Source organism: Schistocerca cancellata, chromosome 12 (assembly GCF_023864275.1).
Source record: "Schistocerca cancellata isolate TAMUIC-IGC-003103 chromosome 12, iqSchCanc2.1, whole genome shotgun sequence".
NCBI lineage: Eukaryota > Metazoa > Arthropoda > Insecta > Orthoptera > Acrididae > Schistocerca > Schistocerca cancellata.
In genome coordinates this window covers 103654654-103676429 of record NC_064637.1, presented here as the reverse complement: position 1 = coordinate 103676429, position 21776 = coordinate 103654654, and the positions used below count along the sequence as shown (strand labels likewise).

Sequence of the window (21776 nt, the reverse complement as noted above, 5' to 3'; positions counted from 1 at the left end):
GGTACGCTATGCTTCGAAGGCAACTTCCGAATCATGCCGAGTCGTGCCGAATGATTACGGCCGCCAGATGGCAGTCAAGTGGAGGACGCGTGTCAACAAAGGAAGCTCGAAACGAACAAACGAAGTTCGTGGGCCGTAATATTACGCGTGAAAACCAAGCTGACACTTGGCAGTGTCATCTTCTCATGTAAATAGTTGTGCCAGTGGCAAGTTCTCAGACAAATTAAAAGCAAAATACCTATGCTTCATATTTAGAGGAAATGAAAGTTAAGCTGCATTTGCCTTGTGGAAGGGCTGTCAGCTGCGTTATGAATTGCAAGAGTGATGTGGACTTGGAAAGACATCTTAGCACAGAAAAACATAGGATGATATCAACCAAATCACGTCTGCCTCACTGCTAGATTTTGTTACTATAAAACAGACGTCCGTAGTTAGATACGTTCAAGCCACACAACCAAACTAGCATACCACGTAATTTTGCACCACCTTTCGCAGAAATCGACTCCTCTTTCCTAGCACACTGAAATAAAACAATAGATGAAATCAAATCAAATGTGACGTATAAATCGAGAATCACACTTGTCACGTCATTTGCATGTTTACTCATAAATAAACTATTTATGGCATATATTATCATGACACAGTTCGATTCTAACCCCATTGACAATTTCAGACATGTCCTGCCATCTGTGAGTAAAATGTAGAACTTTTTGCATTCCGTAAGAATCGTGCCATCGTAGACTAGAATGAATCGTGAACGAATCGTAGGAATCGATTCGCAACGTGAGATTGAATCGTAGGAATCGAATCGGGAAAAAGAATCGTGTTGCCCAACTCTACTGCGCAGCTAGCGCCATTCGACTGCCAACACCGCGGTTCCTGGTGTGTCCGCTGTGCCGTGCGTGTGATCATTGCTTGTACAGCCCTCTCGCAGTGTCCGGAGCAAGTATGGTGGGTCTGACACACCGGTGTCAATGTGTTCTTTTTTCCATTTCCAGGAGTGTATCTACATATACAGGGTTATTACAAATGATTGAAGCGATTTCACAGCTCTACAATAACTTTATTATTTGAGATATTTTCACAATGCTTTGCACACACATACAAAAACTCAAAAAGTTTTTTTAGGCATTCACAAATGTTCGATATGTGCCCTTTTAGTGATTCGGCAGACATCAAGCCGATAATAAAGTTCCTCCCACACTCGGCGCAGCATGTCCCCATCAATGAGTTCGAAAGCATCGTTGATGCGAGCTCGCAGTTGTGGCACGTTTCTTGGTAGAGGAGGTTTAAACACTGAATCTTTCACATAACCCCACAGAAAGAAATCGCATGGGATTAAGTCGGGAGAGCATGGAGGCCGTGACATGAATTGCTGATCATGATCTCCACCGCGACCGATCCATCGGTTTTCCAATCTCCTGTTTAAGAAATGCCGAACATCGTGATGGAAGTGCGGTGGAGCACCATCCTGTTGAAAGACGAAGTCGGCGCTGTCGGTCTCCAACTGTGGCATGAGCCAATTTTCCAGCATGTCCAGATACACGTGTCCTGTAACGTTTTTTTCGCAGAAGAAAAAGGGGCCGTAAAATTTAAACCGTGAGATTGCACAAAACACGTTAACTTTTGGTGAATTGCGAATTTGCTGCACGAATGCGTGAGGATTCTCTACCGCACAGATTCGCACATTGTGTCTGTTCAATTCACCATTAAGAAAAAATGTTGCTTCATCACCGAAAACAAGTTTCGCACTGAACGCATCCTCTTCCAGGAGCTGTTGCAACCGCGCCGAAAATTCAAAGCGTTTGACTTTGTCATCGGGTGTCAAGGCTTGTAGCAATTGTAAACGGTAAGGCTTCTGCTTTAGCCTTTTCCGTAAGACTTTCCAAACCGTCGGCTGTAGTACATTTAGCTCCCTGCTTGCTTTATTCGTCGACTTCCGCGGGCTACGCGTGAAACTTGCCCGCACGCGTTCAACCGTTTCTTCGCTCACTGCAGGTCGACCCGTTGATTTCCCCTTACAGAGGCATCCAGAAGCTTTAAACTGCGCATACCGTCGCCGAATGAAGTTAGCAGTTGGTGGATCTTTGTTGAACTTCGTCCTGAAGTGTCGTTGCAGTGTTATGACTGACTGAAGTGAGTGCATTTCAAGCACGACATACGCTTTCTCGGCTCGTGTCGCCATTTTTTCTCAATGCGCTCTCAAGCGCTCTGGCGGCAGAAACCTGAAGTGCGGCTTCAGCCGAATAAAACTTTATGAGTTTTTCTACGTATCTGTAGTGTGTCGTGACCATATGTCAATGAATGGAGCTACAGTGAATTTATGAAATCGCTTCAATCATTTGTAATAGGCCTGTACATCTGATGATGGTGATGAAGTCCCATAGTCCTCGACAGAGCAGAGGGGACTAGGCAAGGTTCTAGCGGAGGTGGTTTGCCATTGCCTTCCTCCGACTGGGGATGAATGATGATGATGAAGACGACACAATAACACCCAGTCATCTCGAGGCAGGTGAAAATCCCTGACCCCGCCGGGAATCAAACCCGGGACCCCGTGCTCGGGAAGCGAGAACGCGACCGCGAGACCACTGGCTACAGACGGCATTGAGGAGGTCATTGTGTTCAAGTCTTTGGTATTTTGTCAGCTGTAAAAATTTTCCATGCGTGAAACTTGAGTTTCTAACAGTGTATTAATGTTCAAACAACTTGTGGAAGTCATCTTTGACATTGCCGATTTTTCGACAGGTGAACACCATATAGTTTTCAAGGCAGAAGTGCAACGAAGACAGCACATTGTAAGGAACTTGAAACCACAGTAGACGGGGCTACGCCTACCGAGAACCATAATACGGAGGAAGAAATACACACACGTGAACAGCTAGCGCCACCATACAACCAAAGATGACCAACATCAGAACTTATCGATAGAGATTGTTAGTCACCAGTACGGGTGGGCAAATAGCATTAAGTCTGTCTCTTTGGTGTTTGATAAAGGAGAGAGGAGGATTTCAACCAGAATTTAAGCAAAAACCTCTGTTTTTATTTATGAGGTTACTCGCTCATATCTTTCTTAATATCACTATCTTTATATGTGGAAGTGCGCGCTATATTCTGGAATGCATGTACACCTATTGTATTAATGTTATTAGAGAAGCGTTTGAGCTTTAATTAGCAATAACACCTAATACACCTTACAGGTGAGTTAGATGGCATGTGTTTATGCAGAAAAATTGGAAAAGAAATATCCTTGGCTAACATGTGTCAATAACAATTGAGTCGAGGCGAAATGCATAAGCTGTAGCTATAATTACAGCTGTCACTACATATATTTATTTATATATTGTTAAGAATGACACGAAACTGTTGACTATAGAAAAAGAAATACGATTTAATCAGAGATTAGCATCAGGATGGAAACATATATTAGTGTTCTATGTTTAACATTTTGAATGTCTTGTAAGTGTTTAAACAAGCTCTGTACTGCTCACATTCAAAACTAGTATTCCACACTAAATTGATTAACACGCATTTTCTGGTTACTACATATTGTATGTCCTTCGCTCAATAATAAAAAGTTCGCTAGGTTGGAGTAAGACTCGCGCACCGAAGGTCTGTGTTCCGTACGAACTTAATCATTTATATACACAATCCATCCATTCCGAGAATCGAATATATCGATGATTTTTTTTGCCTGTTATCGGAACTGATACGGCAAGATATCGTTCCCAGGCTTCCAAAACTTTCGAGAATGTTTCGATTTTAACTTTGAAGTTGGGTAACAAATGACAATAAAATATTTTTTCGTGTTACATAATTATAAATTTACAGTTTTATGATTTTTTCCTGTACTTTTACTCTGAAACCTTTCCTTTTGTCAAATTTAATAATTCTACGTCAAGGGGAAGTATCCTGTAAGTTTTAATTAGTGAGTTTAGGAGTATCAAAATATGACATAAATGGCCATATCTTTTGATGGCACTGTCTTAGAAGCTTCACTTCCTTACATCGTCAAGTTCAACTTGATACGTCTACCGCTTCCTAATAAGAAGAGCTCTTAACAGATGGACGGACAGGCGGATAGTCTGATAACAAATGACTAATATTTTTTTTCCTATGATATAATTTCAAATATTAGCAATTTCAGATTTTTTCAATTGATTGTAGTGTGAAACCTTGCTTCTTGGGAAGTTTCATGATACTAAGTCAACGTGAAGTTTCCTGTAGGTTTTGATGAGGGAGCTTGCTAGTATCAAAATGTGACATAAATGTCTGTATATTTTCAGAATGAGATTTTCACTCTGCAGCGGAGTGTGCGCTGATATGAAACTTCCTGGCAGATTAAAACTGTGTGCCCGACCGAGACTGGCAGAAGTAAAGCTCTGAGTACCGGACGTGAGTCGTGCTTCGGTAGCTCAGTTGGTAGAGCACTTGCCCGCGAAAGGCAGAGGTCCCGAGTTCGAGTCTCGGTCGAGCACACAGTTTTAATCTGCCAGGAAGTTTCATATCAGCGCACACTCCGCTGCAGAGTGAAAATCTCATTCTGGAAACATCCCCCAGGCTGTGGCTAAGCCATGTCTCCGCAATATCCTTTCTTTCAGGAGTGCTAGTTCTGCAAGGTTCGCAGGAGAACTTCTGTAAAGTTTGGAAGGTAGGAGACGAGGTACTGGCAGAAGTAAAGCTGTGAGTACCGGACGTGAGTCGTGCTTCGGTAGTTCAGTTGGTAGAGCACTTGCCCGCGAAAGGCAAAGGTCCCGAGTTCGAGTCTCGGTCGGGCACACAGTTTTAATCTGCCAGGAAGTTTCTTGTCTGTATATTTTTATTGCATTGACTGAGATGTTTCACTGTTTTACATCGCTAAAAGTCTGTAGGCCTTAATACGAGAGCGTTTGAAAAGTCCGTGTAAAGTCCGAGAGATGACACCACAGGCGCGTATCGAGGTCATGTTTAGTTAGTAGCATCTTTGGAAAGAACGCACACCAAGTTTCAGCCAGATTTGTCTATTTCTTTGTGTTTGGCATTCGTGTGAATCGAGGGAGTGATTCTCAAAAAATGTACGAAGAAATAATTTCATTTGGTGATTAAACATTACTTTATGAAAGGCAAAACGCCTCAGGAGATTAAAGAGAAGCTTGATAGACATTACGGTGACTCTGCACCTTCGATTAGAACAGAAGTGGTTTCAAAATTTTAGAAGTGGTCATATGGGCACAAGTGATGCTGAACGTTCTGGACTCCCTGTGGAGGTTACGACTGCAGAAATCATTGATAAAATCCATGGTATGTTGATGGATGACAGAGAGTTACGGTGTGTGAGACTGCTGGTGCTGTGGGCGTCTCGAATGAACAGGTACAGAATATTCTGCACAAACATTTGGACATGAGAAAGCTATCCGCAAGATGGGTTCCGCGATTGCTCACGCTTGACCAGAAACGAAATCGTGTGAAGTGTTGCAAGGATGGTTTGCAGCTGTTCAGCAAGAATCCGTAGGACCTTAAGCGTCGTTTCGTCACTGTAGATGAAACATGGATACATTACTATACTCCTGAGACCAAACAACAATTTAAATAATGGGTTACCAAGGGAGAATCTGACCAAAAACGACGAAGACCATTTCTTCGGCTGGAAAGGTTATGGCGGCTGTCGCTTGGGATTCACAAGGGATAATTCTCATAGACTATCTGGAAAAGCGTAAAACTATTACAGGTGAATATTATTCATCGTTATTGGGCCGTTTGAAAACCGAGCTGCAAGAAAAACGCCGGAGATTGGACCGCAAAAAAGTCCTTTTCCATCACCACAGTGCACCAGCACACACCTCAGCAGTTGTGGTCGCAAAATTGATGGAAATAGGATTCCAACTCGTTTCACATCCCCTCTATTCTCCAGACTTGGCTCCCTCGGACTACTATTTGTCCCTCAGTTTGAAGAAATGGCTGGCGGAACAAAGATTTTATTCAAACGAGGAGATGATTGCAGCAACAAATAGCTATTTTGCAGACTTGGACACTTCCTATTATTCGGAAGGGATCAACATATAGAACAGCGTTGGACAATGTGTATAAGTCTAAAAGGAGACTGTCGAAAAATAAAAGAGGTTTACCCCACATACGTAAGTAGTTTTTATTTTTGCACGGACTTTTCAAACGCCCCTGGTATGTAACATAATTTTCAACTTTATATGTCTACCGTTCCGGAGAGAAAGGTTTTTGAAAAGACAGACCCTCAACATTGTGATCCTATAAGGGGTCTGTTTTTAGTGGTTGTGGTACGGTACCTTAATAACAAATCAGCGGCATAAAAATTTGGAGTTCTCAATGGTGTCTAGTACTGATTTACTGCAGAAGCTGGCAGTCCTAATCTGCATACTCCTGTGACATTTGTCGAGAAAACGGAGTGAGATATGTGTCGTGCACGTCATCAAGCAGCGAGGTGTCAAAGTGTTCTGAACTTACCGGTAAACGTTGTCGGTTCTCCGGTTTTCTCCCGCTCCCCAATTTCCCGCAGGTAGGAGTCGATGAAGTCTCGCATGTAGTCGTCGGAGTAGGTCTTCTTGTGCTCCTCAATATAAGGCTGCGAAAAATCGAAACATATAAATTATGCCATAAGCAAAAGTTAGAAAAACCATAAAACAAAAGCAGGCTCTATCAGAAGATAAAATACACTCCTGGAAATTGAAATAAGAACACCGTGAATTCATTGTCCCAGGAAGGGGAAACTTTATTGACACATTCCTGGGGTCAGATACATCACATGATCACACTGACAGAACCACAGGCACATAGACACAGGCAACAGAGCATGCACAATGTCGGCACTAGTACAGTGTATATCCACCTTTCGCAGCAATGCAGGCTGCTATTCTCCCATGGAGACGATCGTAGAGATGCTGGATGTAGTCCTGTGGAACGGCTTGCCATGCCATTTCCACCTGGCGCCTCAGTTGGACCAGCGTTCGTGCTGGACGTGCAGACCGCGTGAGACGACGCTTCATCCAGTCCCAAACATGTTCAATGGGGGACAGATCCGGAGATCTTGCTGGCCAGGGTAGTTGACTTACACCTTCTAGAGCACGTTGGGTGGCACGGGATACATGCGGACGTGCATTGTCCTGTTGGAACAGCAAGTTCCCTTGCCGATCTAGGAATGGTAGAACGATGGGTCCGATGACGGTTTGGATGTACCGTGCACTATTCAGTGTCCCCTCGACGATCACCAGTGGTGTACGGCCAGTGTAGGAGATCGCTCCCCACACCATGATGCCGGGTGTTGGCCCTGTGTGCCTCGGTCGTATGCAGTCCTGATTGTGGCGCTCACCTGCACGGCGCCAAACACGCATACGACCATCATTGGCACCAAGGCAGAAGCGACTCTCATCGCTGAAGACGACACGTCTCCATTCGTCCCTCCATTAACGCCTGTCGCGACACCACTGGAGGCGGGCTGCACGATGTTGGGGCGTGAGCGGAAGACGGCCTAACGGTGTGCGGGACCGTAGCCCAGCTTCATGGAGACGGTTGCGAATGGTCCTCGCCGATACCCCAGGAGCAACAGTGTCCCTAATTTGCTGGGAAGTGGCGGTGCGGGCCCCTACGGCACTGCGTAGGATCCTACGGTCTTGGCGTGCATCCGTGCGTCGCTGCGGTCCGGTCCCAGGTCGACGGGCACGTGCACCTTCCGCCGACCACTGGCGACAACATCGATGTACTGTGGAGACCTCACGCCCCACGTGTTGAGCAATTCGGCGGTACGTCCACCCGGCCTCCCGCATGCCTACTATACGCCCTCGCTCAAAGTCCATCAACTGCACATACGGTTCACGTCCACGCTGTCGCGGCATGCTACCAGTGTTAAAGACTGCGATGGAGCTCCGTATGCCACGGCAAACTGGCTGACACTGACGGCGGCGGTGCACAAATGCTGCGCAGCTAGCGCCATTCGACGGCCAACACCGCGGTTCCTGGTGTGTCCGCTGTGCCGTGCGTGTGATCATTGCTTGTACAGCCCTCTCGCAGTGTCCGGAGCAAGTATGGTGGGTCTGACACACCGGTGTCAATGTGTTCTTTTTTCCATTTCCAGGAGTGTAGTAGCAGTAGCAGTAGCAGTAGTTTATTCATTTAGAGACAATATACATATTGCACGGATCCCTTCATTCAATATAGTGAATAAAAGATACAACTGTGAACAGTACCCTACGCAATAGCCATTCAAGATTTCATATATATCTCTGATTAAATCCAAAAATATATGAATAATTTGACATTTATCTACAAATAAAATCTGAGTTCTGACACTTCTGTTCTAAATATCTGTTCTCGTTACTGAAAGCAAATACTGTTGACACATGAAGACCTCCGCTTTATGACATATGAAGACCTCCGCTTTAAACACTAAGGGACAAGTTGGTTGTTTTGAGAAATTGTAAAGCGTAGTTTCAATAAAATGAACTACTGGCCATAAAATTGCTACACCACGAAGATGACGAGCTACAGACGCGAAATTTAACCGACGGGGAAAAGATGCTGTGATATGCAAATGATTAGCTTTTCAGAGCATTCACGCAAGGTTGGCGCCGATGGCGACACATACGACGTGCTGACATGAGGAAATTTTCCAGCCGATTTCTCATACACAAATAGCAGTTGACCGGCGTTGCCTGGTGAAACGTTGTTGTGATGCCTCGTGTAAGGAGGAGAAATGCTTACCATCATGTTTCCGACTTTGATAAAGGTCGGATTGTAACCTATCGCGATTGGGGTTTATCGTGTCGCGACATTGCGGATAGCATTGGTAGAGATCCAATGACTTAGCAGAATATGGAATCGGTTGGTTCAGGAGGATAATACGGAACGCCGTGCTGGATCCCAACGGCCTCGTATCACTAGCAGTCGAGATGACAGGCATCTTATCCGCATGGCTGTAACGGACCGTGCAGCCGCGTCTCGATTCCTGAGTCAACAGATGGGGACGTTTGCATGACGACAACCATCTGCACGAACAGTTCGACGACGTTTGCAGCAGCCTGGACCATCAGCTCGGAGGCCACGGCTGCGGATTCCCTTGACGCTGCATCACAGACAGGAGCGCCTGCGATGGTGTACTCGACGACGAACCTGGGTGCACGAATGGCAAAACGTCATTTTTTCGGATGAATCCAGGTTCTGTTTACAGCATCATGATGGTCGCATCCGTGTATGGCGACATCGCGGTGAATGCACATTGGAAGCGTGTATTCGTCATCGCCATACTGCCGTCATTCGGGAGGACGACTGTTCAATCCCGCGTCCGGCCATCCTGATTTAGGTTTTCAATGATTTCGCAAAATCGCTCTTGGCAAATGCCGGAATGGTTCCTTTGAAAGGGTATGGCCGACTTCCATCCCCGTCCTTCCCTAATCCGATGAGAGCGATGACCTCGCTGTGTGGTCTCCTCCAAACAACCCAACTAGTTTGATGCACGTCCATACTGGCGTATCACCCGGCGTGATGGTACGGAGTGCCGTTGGTTACACGTCTCGGTCACCTCTTGTTCGCACTGACGGCACTTTGAACAGTGGACGTTACATTTAAGATGTGTTACGAGCCGTGGCTCTACCCTTCATTCGATCCCTGAGAAACCCTACATTTCAGCAGGATAATGGTCGACTGCATGTTGGAGGTCCTGTACGGGCCTTTCTGCATACAGAAAATGTTCGACAGCTGCCCTCCAGATCTCTCACCAATCGAAAACGTCTGGTCAATGGTGGCCGAGCAACTGGTTCGTCACAATACGCCAGTCACTAGTCTTTATGAACTGTGGTATCGTGTTGAAGCTGCACGGGCAGCTGTCGCTGTACACGCCATCCAAGCTCTGTTTGAGGTTCAAATGGCTCTGAGCACTATGGGACTCAACTGCGGAGGTCATTAATCCCCTAGAACTTAGAACTAGTTATACCTAACTAACCTAAGGACATCTCACAAATCCATGCCCGAGGCAGGATTCGATTCTGCGACCGTAGCGGTCTCGCGGTTCCAGACTGCAGCGCCAGAACCGCGCGGCCACTTTGGCCGGCAAGCTCTGTTTGACTCAATGCCCAGGTGTATCAAGGCCGTTATTACTGCCAGAGGTGGTTGTTCTGGGTACTGTTTTCCTAGGACCTATGCACCAAAATTGCGTGAACATGTGATCACATGTCAGTTCTAGTATAATATATTTGTCTAATGAATACCTGTTATCATCTGCATTTCTTCTTGGTGTAGGAATTTTAATGGCCAGTAGTGTAGCTTCTTCATGAATGGAATCGACCAGCTAGTGTCGCAATGGGATAAATGGACCAACAGTTTTGTCAACTATTTTTGAGTATGTGTACTGTGTATAATTACATTTTTGAGCTTATAAAATGGTTACCGTTACTTTACAGTAGCGACCGGGTTTCATTTGAATGCCCCTCATAATTTGATGAAATTTCTTCATCTCCATTATAATTATCCAGGCTGTTATGCCGTGGTAGGTTGATGAATTCTGTGTCAATTACCAACGTTTCGTCCCCGTCTGCGGAGGACATCTTCAAGGGGGTCTGTAGCTGGATGGAAGGTCCAATACACCCACTGGCTCGCTACTGACTGTAGCATCAGACCCCCTTGAAGATGTCCTCCGCAGACGGGGACGAAACGTTGGGAATTGACACAGAATTCATCAATCGACCACGGCATAACAGCCCGGATAATTATAATGGACATGACATTTCCGGCCGTGAAAGACTACATTTTAGTATTTCTTCATCTCTTTTTCTGGAAAAAAGAGTTTTATGTCAGCATATTTCAGCCAACGGTTAATTTTCCCCTCGGGTAAGTGCGAATCTGTTGCGGGACGCTGAACAGCGGCCAGTGGGGTTAAAACGGCCCCGGGTGGACCCGCACTCACCTCGAGGAAGCGGCGCATCTTGTCGGAGCCCTCGGTGTGGTCCAGGTATCCGGAGAGGCGGGGGGCCAGCCACGCCAGCCAGGGGTGCAGCGTGAGGAAGCCTCCCGTGGTGTCGCTGGACTTCTGGAACTGGAGCGCGGCGCGGCCCATCTGGCGCGCCGTTTCGTCCGCCGAGCGCGGCAGCCGCGACCCCGCATACACCGGCAGCAGGCCGTTGATGAAGACCGGCGTTAGCACCTCCGGCAGCAGCACGCTGCTCGCGCCTGAAGACGGCCGCACCACCGCCTGCCGAAACGCCACACAGCGCCGCTTGTAGCGCAGCCGCACACGCGCCCGGCGCGTTTCATTCCATAGCAGTGCGTATAAGAAAGACAGATCTGGCCAGACAACACGGCTACTGACATTAGTCATAGGATAAACGTTTTTTCATTTTGAGATATTGTGGGGCGGCGGGTGGAATAATTGTTAATATTACTATTATTTATTTAATGCTGTTGTTTGCCGTTCTCAACACTGGCTCTCTAACTACAACATTGGCAACCAGAAAGTGATTTGCAAAACGTGAAGCCTGTAATTAGAATTCCTAGTGCCCACTTCATCTGAGAAATACATTTATAGCTACAGCTCTGAGGAATTAGGAGACTGTCTGGGATTCATAATCAAAAACCATTCTCTCTAAAATGTTCACTATATTCTGAAAGTCACAGACCAAAGAGAATCCACACAATCCAACTACCAGAGCAGTTCAGAGTCTAATGCGCTGATGCAACTATAACTGTTCAAATTAAATGTTTAAGTGAATGCTCGCCATAATTTGATGATAATGTTCATCAAACGCCACGCTAAATAATGGTAGAATGTCTGTTCTGTGGCGGCATGTGAAAGTACGACATACGCAAACTAAAGATAGATCATTAACGTCATCCCAAAATCAACACTTCACTCGAAAACGATTTCATGGTTACGCATATCCCGAGTAACTTATTACTGCATTCGAGGCTGTTTATATCAACGATACCGACGCGACGCGACTCCCGGCACAGGTGGTGCGCTAATCAGCGTCTGGAGAGAACTGGGGCCTTCCTCCTCCTCACGCAGCGTTCTTAGATATAAAGCTGCGGTGCGGACGGCTAAGAGAACGCCTGATCAAATCTGCTCTCCTGACTAGCCGCTGGGCTAGTAATGCACCACTTTAAGTTATCGAATAAATCATTCCTTCCTTTGCTGATGGCCGATGAAGCTCTCAGTTTAAATGTGCAATCAGCACACAGGTAAGTAATCATAATAAAAGTCTGACGTGGCTAATTCAAATATTTTGGGCGAGATAATTAATTACACTACACGCAATAGACGAGCTCTGAACTTGCCCTTTGGAGATACGCTATCGCTATAGTTTTATAGTTATTCAGTTGAAACTTCTCACATATTTATGATTATAGCGGATCTCCCTTCTACTTAAATTTAAACATCCTAGCTTTATTTATTCGCCTACTTAATCTATCTTGCTTCCTAATTTCTAAGACAAAACCAGAAAATCGTGAATTTCAACTAAAATTTTAATTTGTGAGATCCAGAATACTGTTTCTACTAAATTATTATTCAAAAGGAATCTAAATATAAATTTTTAAGTTTCTAGCTCTTTTCTGTTGCGCCAATGATTTTTAGAGAAAAACATCCAAATTTCGAAAATGGTTAAAGTTATTGAACTGATATCCAACACGTATTGATTTTGTATTACTACTAACATGCTAGAAACGTTTCCGGTTATTTACTTCATTTTAAAGTATTGCGCAATATTTATGACGTCAGAGACAGCGGACTAGTCTGGCACACAATGGAAAGACTGATGTGAATTTTATAAGGCGTGAGTATGCTGCTTTCCTACAATATGCACACTTTTACATTTCTGAACATTTAAAACTAGTTGCCTAAATTTATTCCACTTTCAAATCTTATCAAGCTCCCTCCGAATCAGTGTGCGATTTGTGCTTTTACCAGTGGGGGGGATGTCTTAGGGGATTAGTATAATCACATATGTTACTAGCTTGGACCGTGGCGTTACCCATGGTTAAACAGTTATTTATAAATAGATGTCAATGCCGAAACTCACTATTCACATGTATGCACTATCAGAAAAGCCATCCCTTGTTATATCTTTAAAAGTACATTATAGATAAAGCTTATTTACAAAATCATCTACATACAGGTTCTAACAACCCTACCACAACAAAGGTCAGAATTTATAACGATTGTGGTGTTGCTCACGCTGCTAAATACTGCATTTTCGGGCAACAACAGTCATATTATGTGGCAGGTGTCATTAGAGCACAGTTAATAAAGTCATTTCATGTAATAATCAAACAACTAGGCACTCATCTTTTTGTGTTTCCCACGCTGGTCTCGTCGTAAAATCATGGCTCAATCGTTGAAAATCTAGGTGGTTATGATTCCAAGCTCGGATGCAAAGAGGCCTAGGTTTTATTCTGCTATATTCAAAAGTTTTGTAGATGCGCTTCACAAACCATTCTTGAAGATTACACTTTTGCTGGACAATGGTGATGTAAAAAAATAATCAGCACTCCGAATTTAAGTTACACTTGCTTTTAATTGCTTTTATTGCAATATCACGTGACACACAAAACATCACTTCACAATACAAAACATGCTTGAAAATATCTTCCTCACATTTTATAAGCCAACTACGTTATGCGTCTTTCCAACATGACGTCCAGCACTTGACTTTCTCACGGTCCGACTCTCTAACAACTTAGCAACTAACTAACAATCGCTTACGCGCCCAAAATTCAGAGTTACAAGCACGTCAAAGATCATAGTAGCAAAAAGAATACACATAAGACTAATATCATTGCAATATAAACATATCGATGTATCAAAAGTGAAATAAAATCTGAATGTTGTCTCAGAAATATGTTAAGTAGTTAACAGAAATACAGTAGAATATTACTGGTATCGAGAGGTTCAGGTGAGGTACCATAATGGTTACGTAATTGAAGTACCATTACAAAGTACACGACGGGGAATTCAAAAAGTAAAGGCACATTTGTGAAAAGCTGTACTTATTTTCATGATAGAAAACTCAAACATGCGTTGTTTTTCTACGTAAACTCCCTGGAGTTTAATGCAGTTTTCCCGACGATTTACGAGGTTTTTTTCTTTTTATTTCATCAGAAAATACGTTTTTCGGTTGCATCTGTAACCAATTTTGCACCGCAGCAATGACATCTTCATCACTTTCAAATTTTCTTCCCTGTAATGCTTCCGATAAGGATCCAAACATGTGAGAATCACTTGGAGCCAGGTCTGTACTGTATGGTGGATGTTCCAGCACCTCGAATCTCCTTTACTGCGTCGGGCAGAATGTGGGCGAGCGTTATCTTGCTGCAGGATGACACCTCTTCACAGTTTTCCACGACGTTTGGATCTGATTGCATGTTTTAGTTTCGCACGCAACACATCACATCCACCATACAATACAGACCTGGCTCTAAAGCCTCGTTTACGCTGGGCCGACATCTTGCAACATTGTGGCATGCTACGGAAATGTGGCATGCGTCGTCTTGTAGCAAGTATGCTACAACAGGCAACATCTTGCGGCGTATGTTGCATGCGGCAGATTAATTTATACCAAAGCAGCAGAATTTGTGCCACACGTGTGTCGGTATTGCAGTATAAAGGATGATAAAGTATCGCAGCGGCGGCCTACTTGGTACTTGCACATGCAGCTAACAACGGAGATGAAAACCAAAGGAAAAGAAAACGATGGTGGAAGAGAAGAGCATTTAAAGAAGGTCCACGAAATAGTATCCTAGGAACTAGAAGCAGACGATGTTGCGTTATTTAGTAATGTGTGCTTTCGTCCCAGGCGCGTTAGTCCGCGCCATACCGTTGCCAAAAGGTGGCCTAACGGTAAATGTTCGCACAGGTACCGGGCGGTCACCACCCTGTGTCAGGGCCCGGGGTGGGACTTTCAGCCCCCAGCTCACCCAACTGCGATACGACTGCTGCGGTATGACTGCCACACTAGTTCCCTCGCAAGTAAACGGATGACGCACCTTAGACGAAAGCAACTATGACATGAGAATGATGATTTAGTTCTAAATGTTTTGAAGTGCTTAACTACTACATAACACTTTTTCAAAATTAATAAGCAAACATATTAATAGTATTAATAGTAAGACTGTATTAAAAACTTTCAGTGTTCGGCTCCACAAATTTAAATTATATGTAAAGTCGTACTCCAGTGCGTGGGAAATAAACATTCTAGGTTGGGATGCATAAACTAAGACCAGAGGAGGGGATGGTCTAATGCAGAGGGGGGGGGGGAATCCCCCCCCATCCCCCCCCTGCAAACCGCACACTGCTCCGAATCCAGAATCAGATTTTCACTCTGCAGCGAAGTGTGCGCTGATATGAAACTTCCTGCCAGATTAAAACTAAAGAAATGTGTGTGAAATCCAATGGGACTTAACTGCTAAGGTCATCAGTCCCTAAGCTTACACACCCTAAATTATCCTACGGACAAGCACACAAACCCATGCCCGAGGGAAGACTCGAACCTCCGCCGGGTCCAGCCGCACAGTCCATGACTGCAGCGCCTAAGACCGCTCGGCTAATCCCGCGCGAAAAGATTAAAACTGTGTGCCGGACCGAGACTCGAACTCGGGACTTTTGCCTTTCGCGGGCAAGTGCTCTACCATCTGAGCTACCCAAGCACGACTCACGCCCCGTCCTCACAGTTTTAATCCCGCCAGTACCTCGTCTCCTACTTTCCAAACTTCACAGAAGCTCTCCTGCGAACCTCGCAGAAGTAGCACTAGATTTTCACTCTGCAGCGGAGTGTGCGCTGATTCTGGAAACATACCCCAAGCTGTGGCTAAGCCATGTCTCCGCAATATCCTCTCTTCCAGGAGTGCTAGTTCAGCAAGGTTCGCAGGAGAGCTTCTGTGAATTCACCGACCATTCCTATCCTGTATCGTTATTAGTAGCGAGAACTGGTGTCGTCATGCTAATATAAGGGAAACAAAGGAATGGTTGAGTCCAAACAATGCAGCAACTCCAGTAGAAAGACTTGCGCGCATCCACAAAATATAATGTTATACATCTGGGGTAACACTGTCGGTGTGGTTTATTACGAATTGCTTCCCAGAGCTGTAATTTATCACTGCTGACGTTTATTGTCAACAACGGAGACGCCTTGCAGGCGTAGTTCAAGAACAATGACCAGAAAGACTGCGTGATGGTACTCCACGATAGTGCCCCTACTGCTTTCTGTTAGACTGACAAAAAACACCATACAGGGGTTAGATTTGGAAGTCATTCCATCTTACGAGGTGCATTCAAGTTATAAGGCCTCCGATTTTTTTTCTCCGGACTGGAAAGAGATAGAAACATGCGCATTGTTTTAAAATGAGGCCACGTTCATTGTCAATACGTTCCAGAGATGGCAGCACCGTACGGCAGATGGAATTTTACCGCCAGCGGCGAGAATGAGAACTGTTTTAAATACTTAAAATGGCGACGTTTTCCTTACTTGAAAAGCGTGCAATCATTCGTTTTCTGAATTTACGTGGTGTGAAACCAATTGAAATTCATCGACAGTTGAAGGATACATGTGGTGATGGAGTTATGGATGTGTCGAAAGTGCGTTCGTGGGTGCGACAGTTTAATGAAGGCAGAACATCGTGTGACAACAATCCGAAACAACCTCGGGCTCGCACAAGCCGGTCTGACGACATTATCGAGAAAGTGGAGAGAATTGTTTTGGGGGATCGCCGAATGACTGTTGAACAGATCGTCTCCAGAGTTGGCATTTCTGTGGGTTCTGTGCACACAATCCAGCATGACAACCTGAAAATGCGAAAAGTGTCATCCAGGTGCGTGCCACGAATGCTGACGGACGACCACATGGCTGCCCGTGTGGCATGTTGCCAAGCAATGTTGACGCGCAACGACAGCACGAATGGGACTTTCTTTTCGTCGGCTGTGACAATGGATGAGACGTGGATGCCATTTTTCAATCCAGAAACAAAGCGCCAGTCAGCTCAATGGAAGCACACAGATTCACAGCCACCAAAAAAATTTCGGGTAGCTGCCAGTGCTGAAAAAATGATGGTGTCCATGTTCTGGGACAGCGGGGGCGTAATCCTTACCCATTGCGTTCCAAAGGGCACTACGGTAACAGGTGCATCCTACGAAAATGTTTTAAAGAACAAATTCCTTCCTGCAGTCCAACAAAAACGTCCGGGAAGGGCTGCACGTGTGCTGTTTCACCAAGACAACGCACCCGCACATCGAGCTAACGTTACGCAACAGTTTCTTCGTGATAACAACTTTGAAGTGATTTCTCATGCTCCCTACTCACCTGACCTGGCTCCTAGTGACCTTTGGCGTTTTCCAACAATGAAAGACATTCTCCGTGGCCACACATTCACAGCCGTGCTGCTATTGCCTCAGCGATTTTCCAGTGGTCAAAACAGACTCCTAAAGAAGCCTTCGCCGCTGCCATGGAATCATGGCGTCAGCGTTGTGAAAAATTGTACGTCTGCAGAGCGATTACGTCGAGAAGTAACGCCAGTTTTATCGATTTCGGGTGAGTAGTTAATTAGAAAAAAAAAATCGGAGGCCTTAGAACTTTAATGCACCTCGTATTCACCTGATGTTACGCCCATAGATGTTCTCCTTTCCCACTCTGTATCGAAGAACCTTCAGAGAACTTCCTTTCCGGTTGAAAATGCGCTCCGAACATGGTTCGACGAGTTCTTCGCCTCGAGACCACGTGATTTCTGCTGTCGCAGAACCGAAAAGTTACCCCAGCGTTGGTAGACTATTGTAAATAGTGAAGGGGAATATGGTATTGATGACTAAATTCTCTTTTACTTTTTAAAATTCAGTCTTGATCGCACCACGTATGCTACAACAACATAGGTGACCAGTTTCTGTCATATCACATGACCATCATCAGACCTGTAATTTAATTTAGAAAGTAATATAAACCTCACTAGATTGACAATAAAATATGACAAAATCCTTATAAGAATAAAATACAATAAGACTTGTTATGCCCGTGGCATCCTTCGAAGATGGTAGGTGGAGCACTCTTCTCAGCTGCTGTGATGCCAACTGGTGCCAGCAAGAGACTTCAACTATTGTATCCCCACCCTTTATTTTCGCTGTTCAATTAATTATTGAAAACTAGTGTATGCCGACATTAGCGACATCTGGTGAACTTACAACACAAACATCTTCTGGCTACTGTACGGCAGCTTGTTTTAAACAGCAGTGCTACTGACAACGTGACTCGTGCATATGATGTTATTTATATATATTTGACGCTGCTGGTGCTGATTCTGCATTTAACATTTGACGATGCCACTATGGCTGCAGTACATCAGGACTTTGTTTTTATAAAACAGGTATGCCTCTTCATACTTCAGGCGCACAAATGCATGTATTTGTCAGTAGTACTTTTCATTATGGTCGATGTACTGTTTTTAAGCTGTAGACAATCTGCGATTGTATTTATGTTTTTTCCCATTTTTGCTGCAGATTTGATGATGGTCATTATAGACCGAAACCGGTAATCTGCTAACAAAACGTTTGTGACCATAGGCGTAAGTTAAAGGAAACTTATTGTATATACGGGTCACGGTTTTATTCGCGACAGTGTCGCAGCTTGGCAAATGGTTGTAATCGTTTGGCTCATTAATGTGTCGATGATGGCCGTTTTAGAACAATCTCTTGGAAAAATTTCTGCGTACGCCCACGGGTGCAGCTTACGGCTGAAATCGAAAATACCATATTTTTAAATCATTATGAAAAGTACGCCTCGATTGCACAAACTACCTGGTGTTTACCTGGTTTCAGCGTGGGTAACCATGCTTTCTTCAGAACAAATATAAAACAGCTTGCCTAAATAAGCATAGTCAAGAAGAACACCATTTGTATTTTCTCATTGCTGCAGGCTTTTAGGAGGTATTTTATGTATCTTCGTTGGCTTTGTAATATTAGTAATTTTCGCCTCACAAACATTAATATACGCTCAATAGTAAACGCCTGATGGCCTAAAGTTATCGAACAATTGTAAAGTAAAAGAAATGAACCATCGCATAGCAGCGACAGAATCTATTATTCTTTATCTTTGCCGTTCTTGCGCGGTGCCTGTAAATCTCTATGTACATGTATCGATTAATGGTATAAAAAAGAATTCTGTTGTTTCAAGACAAATGATGCGTTTGGCGCCTCACCTTTTACTGTTTGTATTCCATGAGAGGCGGACGCGGACTTGCTGCGTTCCGCAACTGTATTTTATATTCTATGTGAAAATATTGAGTGAAAATGCTAAATGTTATTTTTTTTCAATCAGAATGCATGTAGTTTCTGGTAACTGATTACGAACAGGCAGCATCACGAGGACATTTTGACTGTTATGTATAAAGTATTTAACCACAATGGTCATCTACTGTAATTTAATATGAAAAGGTACGGTTACATGTAAGTGAGCTTATTTTAGTAAATTAACCTTGATTATTTCCATCTCCTCATTCAATCAATTGATAATTAATTTGTGTTAGTTCATCACCAGAAATTACGATCACGCTGACGGGCCGGACGCAGCATGAGGCAGAAGGAACATTATCGTTTTCCTATTATTTCTGAGCCAATTTTTTTTTAATTGTGTAGTGTTGCATTTCTTTTAAAGCCCATAAATCTTCTGGTCCCTTAGTGTTGATCCGGGTATGACTACATCGCGACTATAAAAATGCACAGAAATGATAATGTTTCTTCCGAACGATCTCAAATATATATATCAATATGCTGCTCTTATTCAGGTATTTAATGCTCAATGTATGTTATTATAATAGTGTAATCAATCCCTGATTCTGTTGCCAAGTGGCCCACCAAAATATTCACTTTTTCGACAAAAAAAGTAAAAAATTCTTTTTATTTTCGTCCCCCAAGAGCAACTCTACAGCTTCTATCTAATTATAAGATCATGGAGCCAAGGTATGTTATAAATCTTTAACGTCTTCTGATTACGGCCTGGTCGGCCGCTTAGTATTATGGGGATGTAGCGACTATGGTTGTTTCTGCTTCAGATATTATTAGTGCGGTTTTATCCGTTAACAATAACGTCCTTAGTGTAGCTATCCTTTTAGATTAGTTGTAATTTCTACTTAATTCTAGGGCCTCCATATTCGCTTGTGGCTGATATAGCAAGAAAATGGTTCAAATGGCTCTGAGCACTATGGGACTCAACTTCTGAGGTCATTAGTGCCCTAGAACTTAGAACTAGTTAAACCTAACTAACCTAAGGACATCACACACATCCATGCCCGAGGCAAGATTCGAACCTGCGACCATAGCGGTCTCGCGGTTCCAGACTGCAGCGCCTAGAACCGCACGGCCACTTATGCCGGCGCTGATTTAGCATCCGTGCACAAAGTTTGTCGTGCGTTGCTATTAAATATGTGTCAATTCCCGCATCATTGCTTTTATCATTTGATCAATTTGCTTTTTGAGCGACAACTTTGGGCAATCAATTAGTTCCCGATCCGTGTTAACTTTGTAATCCCGCTCCCATGCATAAGAAGAGAGTTTCCTGGCCGCGCGCGTGCGCGTGATTTCGATAGCCGCGCATGTGAGCAGCCTATGGTGCCTCAGTTCGGTGGAGAGCCTGTGTATTTGTAAAAAAAAATTTTATGGGGTCTTACCGCTGTAGGTGTTGATTTTAGCCTTTGACTATGCCTATTTAGGCAAGCTGTTTTATATTTGATCTGAGAAGGCGTGGTTACCCGCGCTGAAACCTAGGTAAACACCAGGTAGTTTGTGCAATCGAGGCGGATTTTTCATAATTATTTCGATACTAGGCAAGCTGTTTTATATTTGATCTGAGAAGGCGTGGTTACCCGCGCTGAAACCTAGGTAAACACCAGGTAGTTTGTGCAATCGAGGCGGATTTTTCATAATTATTTCGATACTAGGCAAGCTGTTTTATATTTGTTCTGAAGAAGGCGTGGTTACCCAAGCTGAAACCTAGGTAAACACCAGGTTGTGTGTGCAATCGAGGCGGATTTTTCATAATTATTTCAATACTTAAGATTGCTGACACGGTGCAATGCTGAAAGTTCCATATTTTTTAAATTGTTGGCACATTCATTGGCGACACCGAGGATCTGACGTCAAAGCAACTTGAAAAACTTTGGGCATCGTAACAGAGGGACACTGCTGAGTAGCTTGGCAACCAGATGGACAGGCTGGGCTCCAGACGCACCTGGTCCTCGCGGCCTCCACGGATCAGCTCCACCAGGTCTCGCAGCTCCGCCGCGATCTCCGCCTCCAGCTTCTCAGAGCGGCGGCCGAACCCGAAGTCCCGCATGTTTCTCAGCGAGAAGCGCTTCTGCTCCAGCCAGCGGGGGCCCTCCGTGAAGAAGATGCCTGCGGAAAGGCGACAAACGTGCTCGCAACAGGCGTTCTGGAAGTTAGTTGTCACTAAAAATAAAAGGTCTTTAAACATTTTAGACTGCAGGGTTACGAGCATCGAAGGATATAATAAGAAAGAACTGGTTGAGAAGGTACCGAGCCAGAGTTGTAGCCTGTCCCCAATTTTGCTCACTATGTCCATTGGGCAAGCAGTAAACGAAACCACAGAGAAACTTGGAAAGTTGATTCAAGTGCAGGGAGAAGTAGTTAAAACTGCGAAGCTTGTCTGTGACACTGAAACTCTGTCAGAGAAGCAAATGAGTTGGAATACCACTTGAGTAGACTGTATAGTGTCTTAAAAATAGGTTATAAGATGGACATCAGCAGTGGCCCAGCGGTTCTAGGCGTTTCAGTCTGGAACCGCACGACCGCTACG

General features: G+C 44.3%; 1 protein-coding gene across 1 annotated transcript in view; it reads right to left on the bottom strand.

The window, feature by feature from the left end:
• LOC126109565 (probable cytochrome P450 304a1) overlaps window positions 1-21776 on the bottom strand; it is a 135402-nt gene that overhangs the window by 37921 nt on the left and 75705 nt on the right. The window contains exons 3-5 of the mRNA XM_049914587.1: window positions 21192-21355; window positions 10901-11185; window positions 6454-6571 (exon numbers count right to left, since the gene is read on the bottom strand). Coding sequence (XP_049770544.1) covers window positions 6454-6571; window positions 10901-11185; window positions 21192-21355 — 567 coding nt within the window. The remainder of the gene's footprint in view (window positions 1-6453; window positions 6572-10900; window positions 11186-21191; window positions 21356-21776) is intronic.